This window comes from Glycine soja, chromosome 2, assembly GCF_004193775.1.
Source record: "Glycine soja cultivar W05 chromosome 2, ASM419377v2, whole genome shotgun sequence".
NCBI classification, from domain to species: domain Eukaryota; kingdom Viridiplantae; phylum Streptophyta; class Magnoliopsida; order Fabales; family Fabaceae; genus Glycine; species Glycine soja.
The window spans coordinates 9,658,432-9,681,662 of record NC_041003.1 but is presented as its reverse complement, the minus strand read 5'-3'; the positions used below and the strand labels follow the sequence as shown (position 1 = coordinate 9,681,662).

Genomic DNA, 23,231 nt, shown 5'->3' with positions numbered 1-23,231 from the left:
TATGGTTGATAATCAATATTATCATTATTATTATTATGTTTGTCAATATATTTTTTTAAATGATTATTATAATGTTATATTTTTAACGATAAAAATAACAAAAATTTATCTTAAAATTATATTTTACCCTTAAATGAAACAAAATTTCAGGTCTAACAAATTAGTCTAATAGAAACATACGAATATTTAAGTCCAATAAAAAATTGCTGACATTTTTGTCCAATAATGGTAATTTATTGACATTTTGGTCTAATAGAACGTACTGACATTTAGTTATAAAAAATTATTGACATTTTTCTCCAATAAAAAAATATTGACTTTTTTGTCTAATAAAAAATTACTAACATTTACGTCCAAAAATGAAATGGTATACTACTGACATTTTTGTCTAATCTACTCAGCATGATTATGTTGATAATCATTTCTGTGACAAACTCGTTCCTATGTGTCACGTAGACTATTTTATTAACGGTGATAGACGAAAGTTAATGACTAGATATATATTGTTGCACTCTCTACACTTCCGGAGACTAAATTTTATATTTTCATCTTTCAGATACACAATTGTCAACAAATTACACATTTAAGAACAAACGTGACTATTGAAATTTAAAACTAACTCCACAAATCAAAACCATAAAACCCTTGAAAAAAAAGTGTTCATTAAATTATTTTTTTTTAATGCATGCCCTTCAAGTTTTGTTCCTAACAAATGTTGTGCGATATTGTGTTAGAAGAAAAAAGAAGTCCGGTATTTCTCTTGCAAATTAGGAGATGAGATTTCTTTTAAAAGTTTAATTAAAGCAAATGGACATGGATATTTTATAATAAATGAGGTTGACGAATGAGTTAGTTTTTTTTTTTTCAACTTAGATTACCTTCTACATAAGTACTGGAAGCTGAAAAGTCTTTTATGACTATATTCGACAGGAAATTTTAGTTAATTTTTAGTTTTTTTTTACTAACTGAAAAACTCATTTAGTTGTTCGGTAAGCAAAGTTTTTTCAGTAACTTCTATCATTTTTTATATTTTTTTCCACTTTTATTCTCGATATATTTATTTATTTTTCTTATTACCTTTTTAAAATAAATCATTATATTATTATTTTTGTTATTTTACATTTTTCAGCTACTTCAAAAAAGGTAACAAAAAAAATATTGAGGATAAAAGTGAGAAAATATAAAAAATTTGAAATTAGAAACTAGTGTTTTAAAAAACGCTACTTCAAATAGCGTTTCAAAAAATGTTAAAAGTTATTTAGAAGCTACTAAAAAAGTTTATCTGATCCATATGACCTATACGAATCCGATGATTCGTATAAGTCATACGGATTACCTGATCCATATGAAGGACATTTTGAGAAATTTATTTTCTGTGCTGGATGCACAAACAATATGTCTGATGCACCTAACAACACCCTATGTCAAACAAACAAAGGCTCTGCCACACTATCTGGGCTCTCTTTGTTCAAGATTGGTTTTATTCATTTCTTCATAGGGCATTAAACAATGTACAACTGTTCACTAGCCGGTGGAAATTTTAAAGCTTCACATGATCTTCTAAGGATAAATTCCTTTCAATGTGTTGTCACCATATTTTCTAGTTACCGTTTTTGTGTTTTTTTTTCTTCTTTCTTTCAGTGTGGGCAGAGTATTCCCCCACATGATTGGATATATAATTGTTGGGTGAGACTAATTCTTGGGCCATCAGCAATGATAAAAACCTACAATGGAGAACCCATATATTCTTAATTTACTTTTAATTTTACACTCTATAATATTTAAGAATTCTAACAAACATTATTCTAATAATAATCCTTACAACATTAAAATAGATCTTATATCTTTATCTTTTAGTTGGTTTAGATAAATAAAGCATTTTTTAAGTTAGAATTTAATTTTTATATTTTCTAGAATGGACAGACATTTTTCTTATCGACAAAAAAAAATTATATATATAAAGAGGATATAAGTGATACCCAACAACAAATACAAATTATAGAGTTTTGGAGAGAGAAAAATGGTTGCATTACATTTAGCATATTAAGTAACCAAAAACCATTCCCCACGTCTCGGCCTACTAGCAGTGTTATCCTCCCATTAAATTGAGCCTTCTCGCAACCAAGCTATACAAACTACTCACACAATCAACAAAATAATCCCATAATCCCACACCCATCATACAAGCAAATCCGCATGCAATTTCCAGTATATGATCTCCACTAGCTCCCGTGCTCAATTGCCATCCAAGCTACACCGAAACATCCCTCAAACAAGCATTGTGATTCATTGACCACATAACAAAAGAATAGTTAAAGGATTTAACTTTGCTTTTCCTCCGAGACCAAGCCATGAATTCTACATCATCATCACAGATTCTACCTCAAATGTCTTATTCCTGAAAATACATTCATTCCTTTTCTTCCATACAGACCATATAATGGCATAACCATAGAACATACTGCCTTTCTTGCTCCACTTCATCTTTGATTGAAGCCCCATGTTGCCACATATGATCCTCCACATTTCTTGGCAACACCATCACAAGTTGTACCCACCTATAACAATGCTTCCAAATCAAATTCACTTTTGGACACATGAATAAAATGTGAGCAAGTTTCTACTTCAACATGACAAAGAGGACACAACAAATTGATCTTCAACAATGATACCGCCTCTTGTTAAGGTTGTCCCTTGTCGGAAGCCTATTCTTCAAAGGCCTGCAAACAAAACAAAATAACCTTTGTAGGCACCTTTAGATCCCAAATAAATGAGAACACATCTTGGGATTGTGAGATATAGTGTAGCTCATGTAGTGCTTTATAAGCTGAATTTTCCACCACCACTTGTCTTCCACTTCCACACATCTCCTTCCCACTGCCGCATATTTTTTTATAGACTCCTCATTTTGCTGAGTTTACAAAAAGCCTACCATGTGATGATGCTAAGGCACACCTCCTCCACCAAAGGTTCCCTCCAAAAGCTAATTTTCTCACCCACAACAACCTTCCAACTCACTAGTCCATCAAATCATCTAGTATTATCCTCACCACCACACACGGCACACCACCCTTAAATCACTCCACCAAATGGATGCCCCCTCACATGAGTTCACTTATAATAAACCCCTCTAACCCCCATATTTTGCATTCAATATATCCCCCAACAAAGTGTCTTGTTGATGAAACAAGTTCCACCTCCATTTTGCTAATAAAGCTACATTGAATAACTTCAAGTCCTCAACTCCCAATCCTCCATGACTTCTAAGGCAACATACATTCCTCCAATTTACCCAATTTCCTATTATCCCCCCTTTTCGCCCACAAAAAATCCCTAAGAATAGACTTAATCTATAGAACAAAGGTAAGGATGTGAATACCGAATTGATGAGGCATACCCTCCCCACCAAGGATAATTGCCTATGCCTCCAAGATGATAGCTTCCCCATTGTGAGGAGGCACCCCTTCTCCCAAAGTTACGGAGTTATTTTGCCAAGTTCATAGCTCCTTTTCCCTTCTGTCAACATTGACTGGTCTGTCCTCATGAGAAAGTTCATGTTGACTTTCTCTTACCAAATTCAAAAATTGCCTTTTGAGATAGACCTGTTTCCGTTACCGGAACAATATCACCAACCGTCATACCACCATCATCTATAGAACATTCAGAGACACTATCACTTGCTAAGGATGAGCTTTCCACCATAGAAGGCTGAAAATTCCACTCAACACACTTCCACTTCCTTTCTTTATACCCCACCTCATCAACCATACGTACTTGGTAAAAAAACCCGTTGATCCTAACCTAGGAGCACAGAGAGAAAGGTTGAACAACTTAAGTTTTAACCAGAATACGGGCTTCATTGACTTTGTTCATCTTCATTGGGTCTTCATCTGTAGTTACCAGTGTTCCACAAGCTGCCACAACTCTCAAGGTCCCATGCGTGTAGTGGCAAACCTTTACACTTCAACCAGATTAGCCTATAACCAAGTTGTAGTTTAGGGCTCCACTTCTTAACACAATGAAACAAATAGAGAATATCATCTTCTTCCTCTTTTAACATCTCTAACATCTTACTATCCTCCACATCAGAAATTAAAACCAAATCATCCCCATGATACTTCAGCCTGCTCAACCCCATCCACCAAAAACATACGCCTCATTAACCTAGTCATAAAGTGCTAAGGGATTGATCAGAAAAATGATTAGATGGTTACAACGGATAGAGTCATCTCTATATACAGAGAGACTAACTGTAAACAATTCTATTAGTTACTGTAACAACTAACTGACAGCTTACAGATAACAGAAAACAGAAGACACTAAGTAAAAAAGGCTTAGTGGAGTAAGTATACTCTAATACCTAGAGCTCTTGCTCTGAAGCATTATATGTGTTTACCTATAGCTGAAATTAGAAAGCCATCTCCCAGTCTGATTGTTATGATAAATAACAGTTGCATCCTCCAAGTTAACTCCACCATAAATACCAATCGTGTTGTCCAAGCTGCATCAAGAGATTATATAAATCCCATCCAGTCAAAATCACAATAAGATAAAAACCAGGTCCAATGCAGTTGGATAACTAATAATGTTTTGGAATCAAGTTATCAAGCAATTCTATAATTGGTGAATAATGAAAATAAAAGACTACAGCACCACACAAATTAGCATACCCACAACAATCCACCTACAAGGGCCTCGTTAATGAAACCAATTTCTGTACTGCAGAATCAACACCCTCCTTATTAGTTTTCTCTTGTAGAATATGTTATTGGTTCACAAGATTCATCCAGCCTAATTATTTAGACAAAAACTAAGAAGAAAATTCAACAGCAAAGCCAAATAAATCCACAGAACAAAATGTAAAAGAGTATAGAGTGGAAATTGAGAAGGAGTCAAAAGAGAGTAAGAGAAAGAGAGGTACCTCATTGCTGAACAGAGTATTGAAACATAATTAAAGAAAACACTAACCAAATTGATTAAAAGGGAGGTAGCTCATTTGGTCAAGCACGCCCGCGTTTGTCAGATCTGGAAACAGGTTTAACGTTGTGACTGCGACCTCTGTGCATCACACCTTCAGCGCATCTTCACATGAAAAGGGGTTTCATATCTCAGATCTGAAAAGAGTTTGAGAGTTCTCAGATCTCATTTTGCACTTCTTATACCTTTAAACAGATTAAAAACCCTCAAATCTCAGATCCCATTTTGCACTTCTCATGGGACGGAAGGCGAAAAACCCTGCAGGGATCCAATTTGCTGGTTGAATGTTACTATCAACATTTGAAGCTCTGACTCTGAATCCAAGCCTGAGAAGCTAAAAGGGAAAGGGTACCTGCGACACAAAGTGCTGTCACGGAGAGGGCAGCAGGCGGAGTGGCAGACATGGTGGAGTTCGCAACAGTGGAGGCACGAGAGCGACAGTGAGGGTTCGAGGGTACCTGCAAATGGCCACAATGACGACGGTGGCGGCAACTTAGGTGACAGTGAGAACTACGAGGGTTTGAGGGCTTTGGGTGACAGAGATTGACATAAGATTGGGTATTAGAAACATAAGATTGACAACATCAGTTCAAAAAAAATGATGTTAAGGGAATACTGACATCGGTTTTATAAAAAATTGATGTTAACTTAGCATTCACAACATCGTTTCTAAAATAACCGATGTTAAGTGACACGATATTAACAATGACACTTTATTTACAAAAATGCTACCACTTTTTTTAAAATTGGCTTTCCTAGAACTGATGTTAAATGGACGATGTTGAATCCATATTTTCTAGTAGTGTGAGGATGAAAAACATATTTTAGCCTACCTAAAAATATCCAAGGACTATTTTCTTCTATTTAAGCACTTGGGATTAACCATTCTATTTTAGGAGTGGAAACAATAATTTTTTAAATCTTAAGAGGGAAGTTACTTTCACTTAATATAAAACATATTGATTTTTATAACCCATTTTAGTTGTAGTAAGCAGCCACAGACTAGATAAAAATAAATTAATTTTAGCAAGTTACCCTCTAAATGAACTACTAGGGTCGAACTAGTGGTAGGGATTGAGATAATATGTATGAGGTTATAGGTTCGAACCTTAATGTGATTATTGTACACCAAAAAGTTACTTTCTAAATAAAGAAAGGAATATCCTCATTGGATAGCGGAACACATTGTGTCAATGTGTCTTACATTGGCTAGATTCCTCGCTGTAAATATAAAATATTTAATGAAACAAACTATTAGTGGTGGAGGATATTGTCATTCATCATTTTGCAGCCCATAATGAACATACAGAGACAAGAAATTAGAAAAATAAAAATGCCTATCTTTTGTACAACTTGCTTCAAATTTTAATTTAATTAATTAATTAATAAAAATAAAAACTAGTTTTGCTTCCTCCGTCTCAAAATCCCTGACAGTATACATTTAGATCTTAATATTCTAGAACCAGGTTTATTTCTCCATGTAAAATTTCTAACTTCAACCATCATAAAAATGAATTTAAGCTTGATGCTAGTACAACAGAAACAGAGCAAATCTTGTGAAACACTGCCCTATAAACTTGAAACTGTCATGTATCAATTCTCTTTGAAATTGTATGAAAGACAAGTATTAAGATTAAAAAGAAATCTTACCAGTAATCCTCACATGAACATTCTCCTTCTTTAAAATGATGAAAACAGTTTGAATCCCTCAATATGATATGACGAGTGAAAACTCCTGATATATATTTCATGGCAGAATGACAATCTCCACAAACTCTAAGATTCTTAAATATCCGAATTGGTGCACCTGGTGGGGAAGCAAGTAATCCAAAAGCAACAGCCAGTTTCTCACTGTGATAAGCAAGACCAGCCTCCTTTCCCTCTCTATCCATGTCATGCAATGAAAAATTCATATCTGGAACATAACCAACTTCCTTAATTCTTCTTATAATTTCATCGATCTTGGAATAAATCTCAGCTTCCCTTGGATGTCCTCTATCTTCAGAAATGAATGTATGCAGTCTGCTGTTCATCTCAATCCAACTGCATCCAGGCTCCTTTGTTATGCCTTTTGATTTCATCAACCTTCGTATTTTCGCAGCATCATCCCATTTTCGAGCTGCCAAATACATGTTAGACAACATAACATAAGGCATAGCATTCATGGGTTCCAACTCAAAAAGATTTGTAGCTGCCCTCTCTCCCAATTCTAAGTTACCATGCACTCTACATGCAGCAAGGAGTGCCTTCCATACAGTTGCATCAGGTTTCACATCCATTTGATTTAGTATTTCTTTTGCCTCGTCAAGTTTTCCTAAGCGTCCAAACAGATCAATCATGCAGGCGTAGTGTTCAGGGCCAGGTTCTATTCCATAAATCTTTTTCATTTGTTGAAAATATGTACGACCTTCATCCACAAGACCAGCATGACTACAAGCAAATAATAATCCTATAAATGTAATAAAATCTGGTTTTGTGCCACTTGAAACCATAGCATCATAGAATTTTAAGGAGTCTCTTCCCTTGCCATTCCGTGCATAACCAACAATAAGAGCTGTCCAAGTAATTACATCCCGAACATGCATTGAAACAAAAATTGCATCAGCATCATCCAGGCATCCACATTTTGCATACATGGTTACAAGAGAATTATTCACCGACAGGGATGATCTTAGACCTAATTTAATGAAGTCAGAATGCACTTGTTTACCGAATTCCAGAAGAGTCAATTCTGCGCAAGCACTCAAAATGCTGGCAACAATAAATTGGTCTGGACTTACCCCGGAAATTCTCATGTCACAAAAAGTCTTCAGGGATTCTTCATGGGAGCCATTTTGTGTATAACCTGTGACAAGGGAGGTCCATGAGATGACATCTTTCTCAAACATCTTTTCAAACACAGCATATGCACAATTCAAGTCTTCAGTTTTGGCATACATATCAACAAGAGCATTGCTAACAAGCTTATAGTTCTCAAATCCAGTTTTGATTACCAAACAGTGAACAGATTTACCATCAATTCTACCTACTATGCAACAATTCAGAACAGATGGAAATGTATAATGATCAATCTTCATATTTCTTGCATGCATTTTTTTAAACAAGAGAATAGCTTCCTCTTCAAATCCATGTCTTACACACCCAACTATCATGGAGTTCCATGAAACAACATCATCATCCTCCATATTTTCTAATACCCTTTTTGCACTACCTAAATCTCCACATTTGGCATACATATCAACCAACGCACTCTGAACATATGCATTGCATCCAAAACCATTCCGTACAATGCAACCATGCACCTGTTCTCCAAAACAATGAGCTGAAACTGAAGAGCACGCTGTCAATATGCTAGGAAATGTAAACTGATTAGACTCAACCCCTTCTGTGTGCATGTAACGAAAAAACTCAATTGCCTTATGGTCATCACCATTTTGAGCATAACCAGTAACCATGGCGGTCCACAGGACATGATTTCCCTTGTTGAAGGCCAACCCCTTGAAGAGAATCTCAGCTTCCGAAATGTGCCTGCACTTTGCATACATATCAACAAGGCCAGCGACAACATACACATTTGATTCAAATCCATTCTTCACCACATACCCATGAATCATTTCCCCCTTTTGTATCAAACCCAACGCTGAACACCCCCTCAGGATACTTCCTAAAGTGTACTGACTAGGTTTCTGACCCTCCAACCTCATCCTCTTAAACAAATCAAAAGCCTCAGCTTGACGCCCAAATCTACAATACCCGGATATGAGGGAGGACCAAGTGATAGAACTTCTACTTGAAAACCCATTAAAAAGCTCTCTTGCTTCAACCAATCTTCCCACATTAGCATAACCAGATACCATGGTGTTCCATGTGTACTCATCCCTTTGAAGCATTTTATCAAACAATTCTCGGGCATCGTCAATTTGGCCAGATTTTGACAACCCATTAAGAAGCTGATTGGAGTGAAATATAGATTGATAGGAATCAGCAATGCTGGTGTGGATAGAACGAAGAAATGACATAAGCTTAAATGGGTAACATGGGTTGTAAGAAAAGGCTACGACTTTTGACTTTTGAGTCCAACTTGTGCATAACCACTTGTTGCATCCCTGTATCATCAGAGTCTTCATTCAACTGCAAGAGATTGAAGCAGCAGATTAGCAGAAGCAAAGTAAGGAGAAAAGCTATAGGCAAGCCTGGGCATGAATTGGATTTTCAAAAATTCAATCCAAATGCAAATATATGGATTGGATTTAAATTTGGATTGAATTTAAAATCCAAAATGTAGTAAAAAAGATTCACAAAGAGGATGTTTTATTAGCATCAAACTTGACTGTTGAATCCCAAGTTGACAGAATCAAATTTTAAATCATTTGCATGTATGTTTTCAGAAATTCTCACCTACTTTCGAAAATAAAAAATATCTCTTATTTTGTGCTGATTGATATTAATTTTGTAGGTCATTGCTGTGTGCTTAATAAAATAGCAGGACAAGAACAACATGCCCTTTATGTATATATAAGAAAAATTAAAATTAAAAAATACTAATAAAAAAATATATAAGAAAAATCAATTTTGGAGTTGATATATGCTTAATATTTTTCAGTAGGTGATCATATATTTAGTTTTAAACATAAAATTAATAATAAATATTTTTGTTAAACTTATTATTTATTAAACAATTATTTATTAAAAATTAGATATTTAAATAATTGTGTGAAAAAAAAAATCGGTCCCTCTGAGACAATATTATTCAGTGAAGCTGCAAAGAAAACAGATTTCTCATCTGAGAGGACAAAAACAAAATCAGAATATCCAACCCATGATAGTAAACATGTTTAGGTGGTAAAATAAAAGCAGCAATATCCACATTGTTGCATGAAAATCTTGCACATATAAAAGCTAATGATCAACAATCTTGATCATTTGAACTGTAACCAAACAGCACAACATTTATTACTAACATACACCAAAATGTCATTTAGAAGGAATACCTTGGCATATAAATTTAATTTTCTCAAAACACCCGAAGTGTAACTTGTTAAGGTACTGGTACTCCTTCTAAAAAATAAGTTGTGCACATTAACATGTGTGTGCATGTGCATATATTGCTCAACTATAAAAAATGATTGTTATCAATCTCGAATAGTGGCATGGCGAGGAGTGACTGACTCCAATATCGCTATGCAGGATAGCGGGAAGACCACTATTCTGAAATTTTTTGTTACTATAATCAGTGTTGTTAAATGGCAGCCCTATGGCCACTTTGGCAGAATGGCACGACATTGTTTTTTGCCAATCGCCATAGGCAATTTGTGAAAGGATACCCACTACGGTGGTGCATAGGCCACAATGGTGTGTTTATATGACGGAATATTGGCCTTCCGCCATTGATAACACTGCTATTAATTTATTTTATTATGTTATATAGTGTTTTATTACTATGTTTAGTTTATTAATTATATTATATGTTATGCTTTAAATTTAAAAGAGATAATCTAAACTAGAGGCCCAAAAAAACAAAACAAAAAAAGGAGAAAAAACCGCTTTGGCACATTCCCCTAACCCTTTGTTTACCATAATCCTATGACCCCAGTAGCTATGCGCTGCCTCCCCCTTATCAGAGACTCAATTGTAAATGAATGAGAGCAAAACATAGAAAGAGAGATCACAGATGGAGAAGCGGACAACAGGACAGAAAGAGCTGTGCTGACATAATAGCCTAAAGGGATAAGGAACAGTGAGAGAGTGAACTGAATAGAAATGAATAGAAAAAGTAGAACAGAACATCAGATATAGTGCAGAGAACAGAGCAAGGCAAGGAAACACCAGGAAGGTGCCAAAAAACATCAGAAATTGCCGGAAATGTCACCAAAAAGTAGTGGGTCATGTTTCAGAGATACGAGGGTGGGTTACTGTTTCAAAATAGAGTTTTGATTTCAAATCTTGAAGAAGGGAGTGAAATAACTCAAATGCCTCCCAAAATAAACCTTACATGACACCATATTGTAGGGGTAAACAGGGGTTTCAACCATTAATCAAAGTTGCACCCACTAATGCCGCAAATGGCTGTGATTCATGACGCTCCAGGAACGACAGCGAACTGCAACGCACCACACTACATGGAGTGAACTGCAAAGCGACACGCTACAACAGTTCTAGAGCGCATGATTGCCAATCCGGGAAAACAGATATGAGATACGTATGCCAATTATTATTCTCTCACTGACATTAATATCCCAAACAGAATAGGGAAAATTATGAATTTCAATTCTTTAATTCAGTGTGGCCTTAGTGTTTGGAAGATTTGCCATTAATCCATCACCACTGTAGTATTTGAATTTTGCTTCTTTCAGTGTTGCACATGATTCTAACTGGCTAACGACTTAGGGACTTTCTAAGCTTTCAGGTTTGTTATTTGCTCCTTGTATTTATCGTTCACCAAGCTTTCCACTGATCCGGAATGAGACAACAGTACAATCCACAAAAGTAAACAGCGAATAACAAACTAATACAAGAATCAAACGCAAGTCATTGTCCAAGTGAGAATCACATGCTAACATAAAGAGCAAAATTCAGATACTCCAACAGATACAGATTAAAACAACATAACAAACTTGAGAGATATCAGTAAAAACATGTAACCCAGACGCTGCAGGGAGAAAAAAAAACATCAAGGCCCCAAAAACTATCACAAGTTAAAAAATTTCCTTGCCTGTGGCACGAATTAACACCCCTGTGACAAAACCCACTCTTCAGAATTAAATAATAAAAATAACAACAACATAGCAAAGGAGCCAAATTTTAATGAAAACGAACAAAACCAAGAAAGGATTGAGGGAAATTCATACGAAAAAGAAGTGGATAGCAGAAGAATACAGTTTCTGAGGGCAATACTGGACTCTTCGGTGTTGATGTTGTAGAGAATACCTTCGTATCTGATCTCACTCTTAAAGGTCAAGCTTATCAAGCTCCCAATGTACGAATCGGCCGCGGAACTCGATCGAGAAGCGCTCTCAGACGCCATAATCGCAAGTGAACCAGAATAGGGTTTGGGTTTTGGGGCCTCTTGTTTGAAGCCTCTAATCTAATCAGATGTTTGGTTTTGAGACTTGAGAGGGAGATAATCTAGTCCAAGGTTGGTCTTTGATTCAATAATATAAAGGTTAAATTATTATTTAGAATTTTTTTAATTTATTTTTAATGTTTAATTAGGTATTTTAATTATTGAGTGATTTAATTAGATCATCTAATTATTTAAAATAATTTAATTGGATCATTTAAGTGTTAACATTATTAACTGGTCACTTAGATAGGATTCTAGCATATACAATGACAAAAGATTCAACTAATGACTTATTAACAACTTAGATGACTCTTAACGACATTAACACTTTGACGGAAATAACTCAATTGAATCATTTTAAATAATTAGATAATTCAACTGAATCACTTAATAAATAAGAGTTTAATTATTATAATGTAAAATGATTTTATATTATTATTTAATTATAAATTATCATTTAAATTATTTTAAGACAATTATTTTAAAATTCAACTAACTTATGATGAAATATGATTAGATGACTATATAATTTTTTTTATACCATCAATTCATATCTCTTTTCTTTTTCATAAATAATTTGTAATTAATTAATACATATTTTTCTACTTTCATCTTCTAAACTTGGTTTGATAGGTAAAAGTTTTTTTATGGCATGATAAGTAAAAGATTTAGTTAAAAACTACTATTTGAAAATTATATTTAAAATATTGTTTAATTAATTGATAATGTAAAAGAAATACACAAAAATTTATTTAAATTAAACTAATGAGAAATCATTGCTTAAATATTATGTTTGATAATACAATTTTTTTTTATTGTTAGAAGTCTATACAAATATTAAAATAACAACTTTTATTGTTTGAAATCCTAAAATTTTTCATTTGCTTAAATTAATTCTTTTAAGATATCAAATTTATAATGTATAATTCACTTATAGTTGCTTTTTTAAAAGGATAATTTATAATTTCTTTGTAGTAATATTAACATTTTGAAGCTTCATTGCTTACAATTTACACTTCTTCACATATGAAAACTTTATTCTAACTCTTTAATTGAATTTTAGCACATGGTATGAATTTTATAAAATTTTATAACTGAATAAATTAATTTTTTGTCTAACAATTGACATGATCACATATGCTAGATTTTTTGATAGTGTAATGTGTATACAAACAAGAGAAAAAAAAAATCAAATTGAGCATGAAGGAAAGTTATTTGGCTACTATCTACAAATAAGACGTTGCAAATTTCATGAGGTTGAATTGCAAGAATATGCATCATATCTTCCTGATTATTCTCATCTTTGGTGGAAATCAACACAGTAATTACTTTCTCTAAGTGTATGATCCAAGTTAACTTACCAATCTTGTTGTAACTTATCATGAATGATTTGTATAATTTAGGCATACACTTGATATGGTGGGAAAATGGGGGTGATCTTTGAATAGCAAGCTTCGAGTTTATGCATAATTCCACCTAAACAGTAAGAATTTCAAATTCTCTCCTCCCACACCGTAGGCGGCCCACGCACCCTAGCTCTCGTTCTCTCTCACACTTTTGTTCTGACCGTTCTCTCTCACTATGACTGCAGGTTTCTTAACTCCTTCAATCTAGATTCTAGGCTTTGGACCTCGAAAAACTAATCTCTCTTTTTGTTTATCTTCGTTCCCTTTCTCTAATGATTTCACCATTCAACAACAATTTCTCTCCATAACCATTGTTATAATCATCAACAATAGTGCTTCAATCATCAAAACCCTAGGTTGGTTTCTCTTTTTCTTTTTCTTCTTTTTTTCTCATTTAATCTCAAATTGCACCTACAATCTTCTATGCCCTCATTTTTCAGTGAGTGAGATATCAAGTGTTTGGTTTTACATTTTGTGCAATCGTGGAATTGGAATTCGATAATTAGAATTATGCATTTTTGCTTTCATGTGATTTGATAATTTTGGGTCGATTTGGATTGTTGAAGTATGAATAATTGAATAGAGGGATAGAGAGAGATTGCATTGAACAACTCAGGCTTAGTAAGAGTGCATCTTTTAACTTTTGTAGAATTTTACAAGAGAAAGGTGGATTAGTAAGAACAAGAAATGTTCTAACAACTGAAGAAGTAGCAATGTTTTTACATATCCTTGCTCACAACCTAAAGTATAGGGTAGTGCAATTTAGTTATTCTAGATCTAAAGAAACCATAAGTAGGCAATTCAATGATGTCTTGAAAGCGATAATGAAAGGAAGCAAAGATTATTTGAATTTTCAATCATGTACTTTAGAAGGTGTAGAATCAAACAAGTGGAGATGGTTTGAGGTAAGTTCATCAATTGTTACGAGAGATTAGTAAATTATAAAATTTTCTTAGAATCTAAAAAAATTATCTTGTTTCTTGATGAGAGACCTAGATATCGTAATAGAAAGGGTGATGTTTCTACAAATATGTTAGCCAATAATAATCCGGATTTAAGGTTTATCTATGTGTTACCTAGGTGGGAAGGGTCTATAGGAGATTCTCGAGTATTATAAGATGCATTACATTGTCAAAACAAACTTGAAATTCCAATTAGTAATATCTTAGTAATATCTCTTGGAAATAGTTCTTTTTTTTATGACACTAAGCACATGATCACACTTGAGAATGAAAATTCTTGGAATGAATATTACATTATAAGTAATCTTTTATACATTGCTACTTGTTATTCAAAGTAGTCTGGGCTTGAGTTTTTTTTCTAGTCACATAAATCAGCTAAACCATTCCATTCAAGGTGTTTCAAAACTGGAATGATACTGTATTTGTGTACTAAAGATAGAGCCACTAATCATGGAGCTGAAAATGCTATGGATGCTGATGAAACGATGAGTAGAGAAACAAATGAAATAAAATTCATGGGTTTAGGTGTTACTGTTGCTATAGACTTAGAAGAACCAAGCTCTAATACAAAAGAAAAAGGATAAGGTTTAACTTTTTTTGGCACATATTTTTCACAAGGAAAAGATTGGAGAAAAAAAGTAATAACAATTTCTTTGGATAAAATGACCAACTCTTTTGACCAAATGGTAAGAAAGATGGATGATAAAGTCGATGATGAAAATATTCAAAAAAGTATTAAGTGAGACAACTTTGATACACCATCCAAAGCAATTGCTTGTGCACTAGCATTGCCCTCCACTTTAAACACCACCAAAGTCCATTAATAAAATCACTGTACCATTGCCTACCAACCTACCCATTTCATCATCAAGAACACAGGAATCCCTACACCCGTATAGGCTCATAGGGTTTACCTTCACATTTCACATGCACCCAATTAAAGTCATAATAAATAAATGTCTTTGCCTTGGAAATCAAAAGGTAGAAATGCCAAAGCCTCATTCCGGATTCTGTCTCCTAATTCCTCCTAACTTGCCAATTGCAAATGTTCATAAAATGAATAATTGTATAAGACACAACAAACAAGAACCCAACAAAAGGACAGAAAAAAAAAATTAAGTACAAAATTGTAGAACTAACAACAGATAACCACATTCAATTTGAGTTATAACTAGACACTATATTTATCTCAACTCCAATAATATTAAATAAAATCAAGTCAATTTATTGACATAATATATCAATATTACCTTTATGTACATAACTAAATTGTAGAACAAGTATAAAACTAAAGTTAAGGTGTATTTCATAATGTTAACAGTAAAAAAATGTTATTCTCATAATCATAAAATCTCATTTGACTTGGAAGTCGAAGTCATAGGTTGTTTATAGACATTATATTCTCTTAATTCACCAAAATATTTTTAACTAGATAGAAAAATGTAATGATTCACCAAACAAATAAGCGGATGATGCCTCTAATTAAGAATCCTAACGACATATGTAAACTTGTCATCTAAACAAATGTTAACAACAATAAAACCAATATGCCTTTTTTAGTTTACATGTTTTGTTTCCAAGTTTGTCATTAAGCTACTACATCTGTAAGTTGAAAAAAAATCCTTTAACTGCTATTGCAATTTTTTAATTGTTTTTATAGACAACTGCTTTTGCAAATTACTGCCTCACTATTTTATTTCAACTATTTGAATTCTCAGTCTCGCACAATAGTTCATTGTAATTATAAAAAATACTTAAATATAAAACAAATTCAATTTCAAAAAAATAAAACATGAGGGTAGACATACATTTGTTCTTGTCTTTCCGCTAGTCAATAAAAATATAATATTGTGATATTCAAATTACAAAATATTATCCATTAAGTCTTATTATTAAGACATGATTAGTGAACAAAATATATTTTTTGAAAGAATAAAGAATATCAAACAAATTGCAACAACCCAAAATATAATATAAATTCAACTTCAAGATACACTAGATATAATTTCTAAAACTTAAATTTATCAAAATTAACTTGAGTTAAGTTGGTAGGACACATCACGAACGCAATGACTCATAAAAAATGAGTAAGTTTGTTTAAACTTATTTCTTGAAGAAAAAAAAAACATTTATTTCTATAAAATAAACAAATTTTTTGTTTTCTTTGTATGTTTGTTTAAATTGTTTGTGCTTTAAAAAATTATTTTTTGTTTATTTTGATAAGCAAAGCAAATCCTATTTCCTTATTAAAAAAAATTAAAACATTTTAATTAATTATTTTTAATTTAAACAAACCAGTCCAGTATCGCTCCTCTAGGTTCCTTTCAAAATTCATTTTGTTCTTACATGATACACAAAGAAATCAATTCCTCTTAAAGCAACCCACATATTTTACTATTGACAGCAAAATTTTACCCGGAGCACAAATTAAATCAGCAAGGATAAGAAGATTAACAATTCCTACGTATAGTTAGTTACTTACTCACACTTAAAATGTGACTATTCTTAGCGCACAAAATACAAATAGTGAAATCGAATGATAAGTTCAATTATTTGTACGATAAAAACAAGTGTACCAAGTACCAACATACACTGTTAGGTTCTCGGCCATTAACAATCCCCTGTAGAACTGTAAAAAGCTGTAACTTGGAGACTATAAATTACTGTTTTGTATTCCATTTGTAGAGGGCCCCCGCAATGGTTTCTTGTTTGAACATTGGAAAAGCACGTATTCAGTACTACTAGTAGCGGTGACAAATTGAGAATAAAAGATTTGATAAACAATATCATTTATTCATGCAATTGTGATCATATTCTTATGCCCTCAGATATAAGTAATATTTTTTTTTCTCAAATATAAACAAATATCATTTATTTATGTCTTATTTAATAAAATTCTTTTTTAAATATTTTTCATTTAATAAGGTTAAAGATTTTTTTTATGATTGATATCAAATTTCAATGAAGGATAATTTAAGAAAAATATTTATTTTTTAATTAAAAATAATACAATATAATAAAATTAATTAATTTTCTTAATATGCGTGAAATATGTGTTTTTCTAGCTTATAATCAAGAATGGAAGAAATATTGGATAGTGGTTACTAGAAACTAATATGTACAAAATATTAAATAAATCAAATTGGTCCAATTAGTAAAAATAACTCTAGTGACATTAAACTCAAAACTTAATTCACCAAAATTTTGTTCAACAAAACATAAAATATGTACAAACATTAAATAAGCAAATTAAATTAGCTGAAGTAAAGTAAGATCAGGCCAACTAGCAAATTGAAAAAGACTGTTAACTTATATCACAACAAAATACAAAAGTACAATAGAGGTTGCTGTAATTAATACCCCTACTAAAAAGTTAAAGCCAAAGTTTCACTACTCTTGATTAAAGACCTAAATAAGAATTTAAGAGAACTAGAAAAATCCACCAGAAGCCATTAGGAGCATGGCTCAAAGAGGCCAGGGAATGGAAAGTCCTCTTCACATACCCATCATTTGTATTAGATTCTAGCAATTTGATCTCTTGCTGGCATGGTTTTACCCCATATGGAACATGACTTGTTGACATTACTCCAAGATGGTAGCAAAGGCTAGGGTTGTTCCAGGCCCCAAAACGTGTTCCCATTTTTCCATAAAACTCCATAGAGAATTTAAGCTCTCCTACCAAATTGTTGCCACTAACATATAGTGCATTGAGACAAGGAAGAGTAGATAGTTTTGGTGAAAGGTTGCCTGTGAGGTTGTTGTCACTAAGGCCTAAAAACCTCAACCTCTTTAATTCTGACATAGACTCAGGAATTTCCCCTTTCAACCCCATGTTAGATAGGTCCAAAATGACTAAGTTATGAAGGTTTTCCCACTTCAGGGTCCTGATATCTCCACCTATTCCATTGTTGGACAGAACCATTTCCTCTAAAGAATACATATCTTGAATACTCAATGTCAACCCTCCAGAGAATCTGTTATTCCTAAGATCCATAAGGGTCAGATTCTTAAGATCAGCAAGTTCTTTCAGCAGATTCCCCTCCAAATGGTTATGGCTCACATCAAGCTTCAAAAGGGAAGTTAAGCTTCCAAGTGTCGAAGGTAGAGTCCCAGATAGTGAATTTCTACTTAAATCAAGAATTAATAAGTCACTTAGTGCACTAAAAATATCTGGAATGTGTCCACTAAAATAGTTTCCAGCAAGAACAAGCCTCTTCAACTTGTTGAGGTTACCAATGTCTGGTGGAATTTCACCTGTTAAACCATTTTCTAATACTACTAGTGACTGAAGGTTCTTGAGGGCACCAAAACTTGAAGGAATTTTTCCAATGAGACCTCTATTTGATCTATACTCAAGTGATTCTAAGCTGCCAGCAAGCTTTTCCCAGTGAGCATTGGGGATGGTAGCTTGATGATGCTTGTGTTGTGATTCAAAGCACTTGAAGAGGGATAGAGCTTTAAGGTGCTTCAGCTCAAACAACTGTGGTCTGAATTCCAAATTTTTGGCACAACTTAGAGAATTGTCGTGGATTGGTCCAATGTTCAAGACAGTAACATACCAAAATCCATTAAACAGATCACAAGACACCCCCTGCAGCAGAAAACAATAATAAATACGAATTTAACAATATTTTAAGATCAAACTGTTTTGGAAATTTTATAATTCTTGGTTTAATAGTAAAGATTTTGATTACATGGCTTAATATGCAACAAATACAATGGCTACTTAACTTAATGCATGCAACATTTTTCAAGGACCAGTTTCATTTATGGGGAAAAAAAGATAAAATAACTGATACTCATACTTTTGGAAAGTATCATTCATCATTGTGTAAAAGAAGCTTTAAACAAGAATAATTTTTTAACTGTAGATTTGGCAAAATTAAGCCAAATGATTTTCTTTTCCTTTGGCTTGCTGCAGAATGCACAGAAGCTAAAGTTCATCTAACAATTAATTTATAAAATTTTCAAAGCCTCATTTACTTCCATAATGATAATAATAATGACTAATTGATTACCCTGGAATCTTTAAGGCAAAAAATAATAATAATTTGAAATGTTCTCAAGCAAGGATGGTTTCATAACTTAAATCAGAAATAATTTAAAATATCCAAGCATTATCCATAGCACAATATAAAGGTAGTTTCTTGGAAATTTTACAATATGATGATTCTACTGTCTAGTCATTCAGAAGGGTCAAAAAGTACCTGAATAGGAGTCCAACCACAAGGATCTGGATAGAGATCTGAGCCATTCCACCAATTACCAACAAAGCCTTGAATGGTGGAGTATAGAGCATCCCTCTCTGCCTTCTCCATTGGAGCCATGTCAAGTTCTACTTGTCCATAACACCATGCACTCAGAAAGATGATGAAGAGAGCAATGATGGCTTGACAAAAAGCCTTGAAGTTCCTCATGAGGTTATTGAGTCAAAGCAGCCCTATCAGGCACAGAATAAACTCAAGATGGATGGAGCAAAATTGATGAAACAAACACAACAACAGAAGGAGCAAACTTGGCTAGAACTCTAGTGCGCAATTTGCATTATGGTTTTCATAGACATATTCACTTTTTTTTTCAAAGAAACAACATCCAGCTAAATTACAAGAAAAAGGACAGACAAAGGAGGAGGAAGAACAAGTGACTTACTCCCTCAACAGTAAAGAGCATACCAAGACAAAACAAATACCAACATGGGTCCCTACAGAAAAACTAGTGATATTTTTAACTGGTGATACTTCGGTGCAACAAATGGAACAGATTCTAGCATCAAGAAAGGAAGAACAGGATCCTGAAATTGTGGTCAAAGTTAACAGAAAAAAGAGAGTAATGCTAGAGGAAAAACAAAAGCATAACAAGAAACCTGAACTCTTTTCTTCCTTGTGTTTATGGAAAAGCTAAGGAAGTAGTATATATCAGATATAAGAGAACAACACGAGATGTTATTATGCTAGCACAGTTCTCAAAGCTTAAAGTCATAATATTAATGAGTCTAATATGGCCAGAGCTGTAGCAAGTGACTGAAAGCCTATATATAAGATGAAAGCGAAATCAGGTCTGCAAATTGCTCACTCTTTCTGATTCTATTATTGAATTCTCATTATTATTAGTATTATTATCATTATTGTTGAGGGTAATGCTAACCTGTGCCAAAGACACTGGTTAAGAAAATAATAAATAAAAAGTTTTCATTAAAAGTTTACTTATGATGGGGTTGTATTAAAAATCACAGAAGAGTGCACTAATATATTTTTCGATACAAACTTTCTACTTTGATTCTTTAACCAATATCCCTAAATACTGATTAACATTTTCCTATTGTTAAAATTTAATTTCTATGTCTTGTCAATATAAACACTCTCAAGTAGTCCAAAATAGATATGACTTTTAAAGTAGATACTAGATACTATAAAAGTCAATAAACATACCATAAAACAATTCATAATTGAGAAACAGCATAAAAATCATTTACATTGTGTTTACTTTTATTATTATTAGATAGATGCAAATATAATAAGCCATATTAAGGTGCGTTTGGATTTCCACCAAAAGTACATGTTTGAGAGTAAAATCAGTTTAAGATCATGTTTAGTTACCACCAAAATTATGTTTGAGAGTAAAACTTTGTTGGGATATCCAATTCAGGAAAAGTAAGTCTTGTGATACTTTTGCAAACTTTAATCCAAACATGTACTAAAAAGTTAAGATAATTATGAAAAGTTTATGATTTTGGGAGAGGGGGGGATAGATGAAGATAAACGGTATTAGTAGGGGACCATGATGCATGCAAAAAAAATAAATGAAAGGTGCATGTAAGTGCATGCAAGACAAACTAGGCTTTTATCTGTTATTATTGCCTTGTTGTCTTGTTTGGTGGTGGTGACCTGGGGGGTTTTTAACAGCCCTCTGAAACTGCAGAGGAAAAAAGGACAACATACAACAGTGGCTTTGAAAATAGAAGCTAACCATATTGCTTGATTGCAGTTGGGTCGTGAGGAGGACCACACTTTGTACCCAAAAACAACCTGAGTCTTTGCTGATCCTCAAAATTTGTAGCCTGGGGTATGAATTGAATTCGTGTCTCAGCAAAAAGCAAAAAGAGAAGAAAATTGGCAATTGTGAATTCATTTCTTCCCCTGCTTTTTCTGCAGCGTATGATTACAAATAAATTAAAATAATCATTAAGTGCATGTTTGTTTCTTTCTTATGTGTTTATGTGAACGGAAGAATTTTTGCTTTGGCTTCACATTATTAGAGTTTCACGTAAAAAGTATATTTTTCTTGCTTTTATTCAACGTCCTTTGGAGCCTCTTTAAGTTCCAAAACAAACATTCCAAGTAGTTTGTGCACAATTTGTAAGGATCAACTTGTGTTGGTCATAATTTAATTTTTAAGTTTTGCATTAAACATTCCGAGAGGAAATTTTATCCAGCTAAAACAAAATTGATTCCAATGTTTAATTACTCATTTGTTCCTTATAATTTTACTATTCGTACATTTTAATTTATAATTTGAAAGTATTTTTTTAGTTTCTATAATTTATATTTTAATTTCCTTTTAATCCTTATCGTTTGTATTTTAATTCTCTTTTAGTTCCTATAATTTGATTGTGGTCTTTTTAGTTTTTTATCATTTATATTTTAATTAGCTTTTAGTTCTTGGTACAAATATATATATATATATATATATATATATATATATATATATATATATATAATTAGTTACAAATTAGTTATAAATTATCTCATGATAAATTTATGCTTATTAATATTTTTGTATTTAATTCTCATTGAGAATATTACACTCCTAAGAACTAAAAAAAAATTAAAATATAAATTATAGGACTTAAAAAAATTACTTTCAACTTATAACATTAAAAAAGAATTAAAATATAAATTATATATACGAAAAAGATCACTTATAAATCATAAAGATTAAAAGAGAATTAAAATATAAATAATAAGGACTAAAAAAATCCTTCAAACTAAAATTAAAAAATATGAATAATGGAACTAATAACCAAATGAATAATCAAACCCCAATAAAACATGACTGTGGTTCAGAAAAATATTGAAAGTGTTTTTTTTCCTCTGGTAACTGAACGGATATGCAACTACTTAATTGACTCATTTTAAATTCGTGTGCATCGGTAGTTTTCGTACTCTCTTAAAAAAAAGGTAGTTTTCGTACAAATTAGCAATCCTGCATTATACCATAGGTTGCATGTTTGGTACTAAGCAATAACTCTTTCTTAATAATAGTTTTTTATAATTATTTAAGAAATTATTAAAAAATTGTTTCCAATAGAATTTAATTTTTAACTGATTTCAATAATGTGTGATGGCATGTCCCTTACCATGCAAATGAGATTTTTGTTATTAAAAAAAGTTATTTTAAAATAAACTGATTCCGACACGCTTTTAATATTAAGCTTTAACGCTTGACTAATCTCATTAATAAGGCTTCACCATCAACAACGATACATCCACCATGCAAATGAGATGTGATGAGATAATGAGATAATAAACGAACTAAGTAGTCTATATGTACATACCACTAATGAAGGGAAAGAGGGGAAAGAGCAAAGAGAATGAAAACAATGATTAAATATATAATATTGGTAATAGTAATTTATTTTATTTTTAGTAAGTTCCCATTAGAGAGCATTGTAATATTCTCCAATTGTAGGAAGAATGGAAAGGATATGCTAAAATCACAAAAGGCTAAAGAATCCTAGCCAAGCCTACAGCCAACAGGCTTAAAGTTAGGCCTAACGTAGGCTCGTAAGTCTTTTTCTCCCCTATGTTTCCTCTGGCTACCCTC

At 32.7% G+C, this 23,231-nt stretch overlaps 2 protein-coding genes across 12 annotated transcripts; both read right to left on the bottom strand.

The window, feature by feature from the left end:
• Nucleotides 1-1,325: 1,325 nt before the first annotated feature.
• On the bottom strand, nucleotides 1,326-12,089 carry LOC114386050 (pentatricopeptide repeat-containing protein At2g03880, mitochondrial). 11 transcript variants are annotated; one of them, XR_003661035.1, is made up of 6 exons: nucleotides 11,854-12,089; nucleotides 6,628-9,108; nucleotides 5,330-5,435; nucleotides 4,671-5,235; nucleotides 4,397-4,501; nucleotides 1,326-1,724 (listed from the first exon to the last, which is right to left on the bottom strand). XR_003661035.1 is itself a non-coding variant. In XM_028346067.1 (4 exons), the coding sequence occupies exons 2-3, from the start codon at nucleotides 9,102-9,104 to the stop codon at nucleotides 5,348-5,350; spliced, it is 2,565 nt and encodes an 854-aa protein (XP_028201868.1). In that variant the 5' UTR covers nucleotides 9,105-9,108; nucleotides 11,826-12,089; the 3' UTR covers nucleotides 1,933-5,235; nucleotides 5,330-5,347. The 11 variants fall into 11 exon arrangements, 6 of the variants coding, with proteins under 6 accessions (XP_028201868.1, XP_028201872.1, XP_028201862.1 ...); XR_003661033.1 differs by having other exon boundaries at nucleotides 4,397-5,235; XR_003661034.1 differs by lacking the exon at nucleotides 1,326-1,724 and having other exon boundaries at nucleotides 1,933-4,501.
• Nucleotides 12,090-17,672: 5,583 nt separating this feature from the next.
• LOC114386042 (piriformospora indica-insensitive protein 2-like) lies at nucleotides 17,673-20,377 on the bottom strand. Its single transcript, XM_028346054.1, has 2 exons — nucleotides 19,616-20,377; nucleotides 17,673-18,999 (listed from the first exon to the last, which is right to left on the bottom strand). The coding sequence occupies exons 1-2, from the start codon at nucleotides 19,823-19,825 to the stop codon at nucleotides 17,809-17,811; spliced, it is 1,401 nt and encodes a 466-aa protein (XP_028201855.1). The 5' UTR covers nucleotides 19,826-20,377; the 3' UTR covers nucleotides 17,673-17,808.
• Nucleotides 20,378-23,231: the final 2,854 nt, after the last annotated feature.

Bases quoted from the DNA above. Each gene is read 5' to 3' on its own strand.
- LOC114386050 (XM_028346067.1), bottom strand. From the start codon at position 9,104: ATGAAGACTCTGATGATACAGGGATGCAACAAGTGGTTATGCACAAGT. The intron at 5,436-6,627 runs GTAAGATTTCTT...GGCCATTTGCAG, and splicing joins TGTTCATGTGAGGATTACTG to GTACCCTCGAACCCTCACTG.
- LOC114386042 (XM_028346054.1), bottom strand. From the start codon at position 19,825: ATGAGGAACTTCAAGGCTTTTTGTCAAGCCATCATTGCTCTCTTCATC. The intron at 19,000-19,615 runs GTACTTTTTGAC...TTTCTGCTGCAG, and splicing joins GTGGTTGGACTCCTATTCAG to GGGGTGTCTTGTGATCTGTT.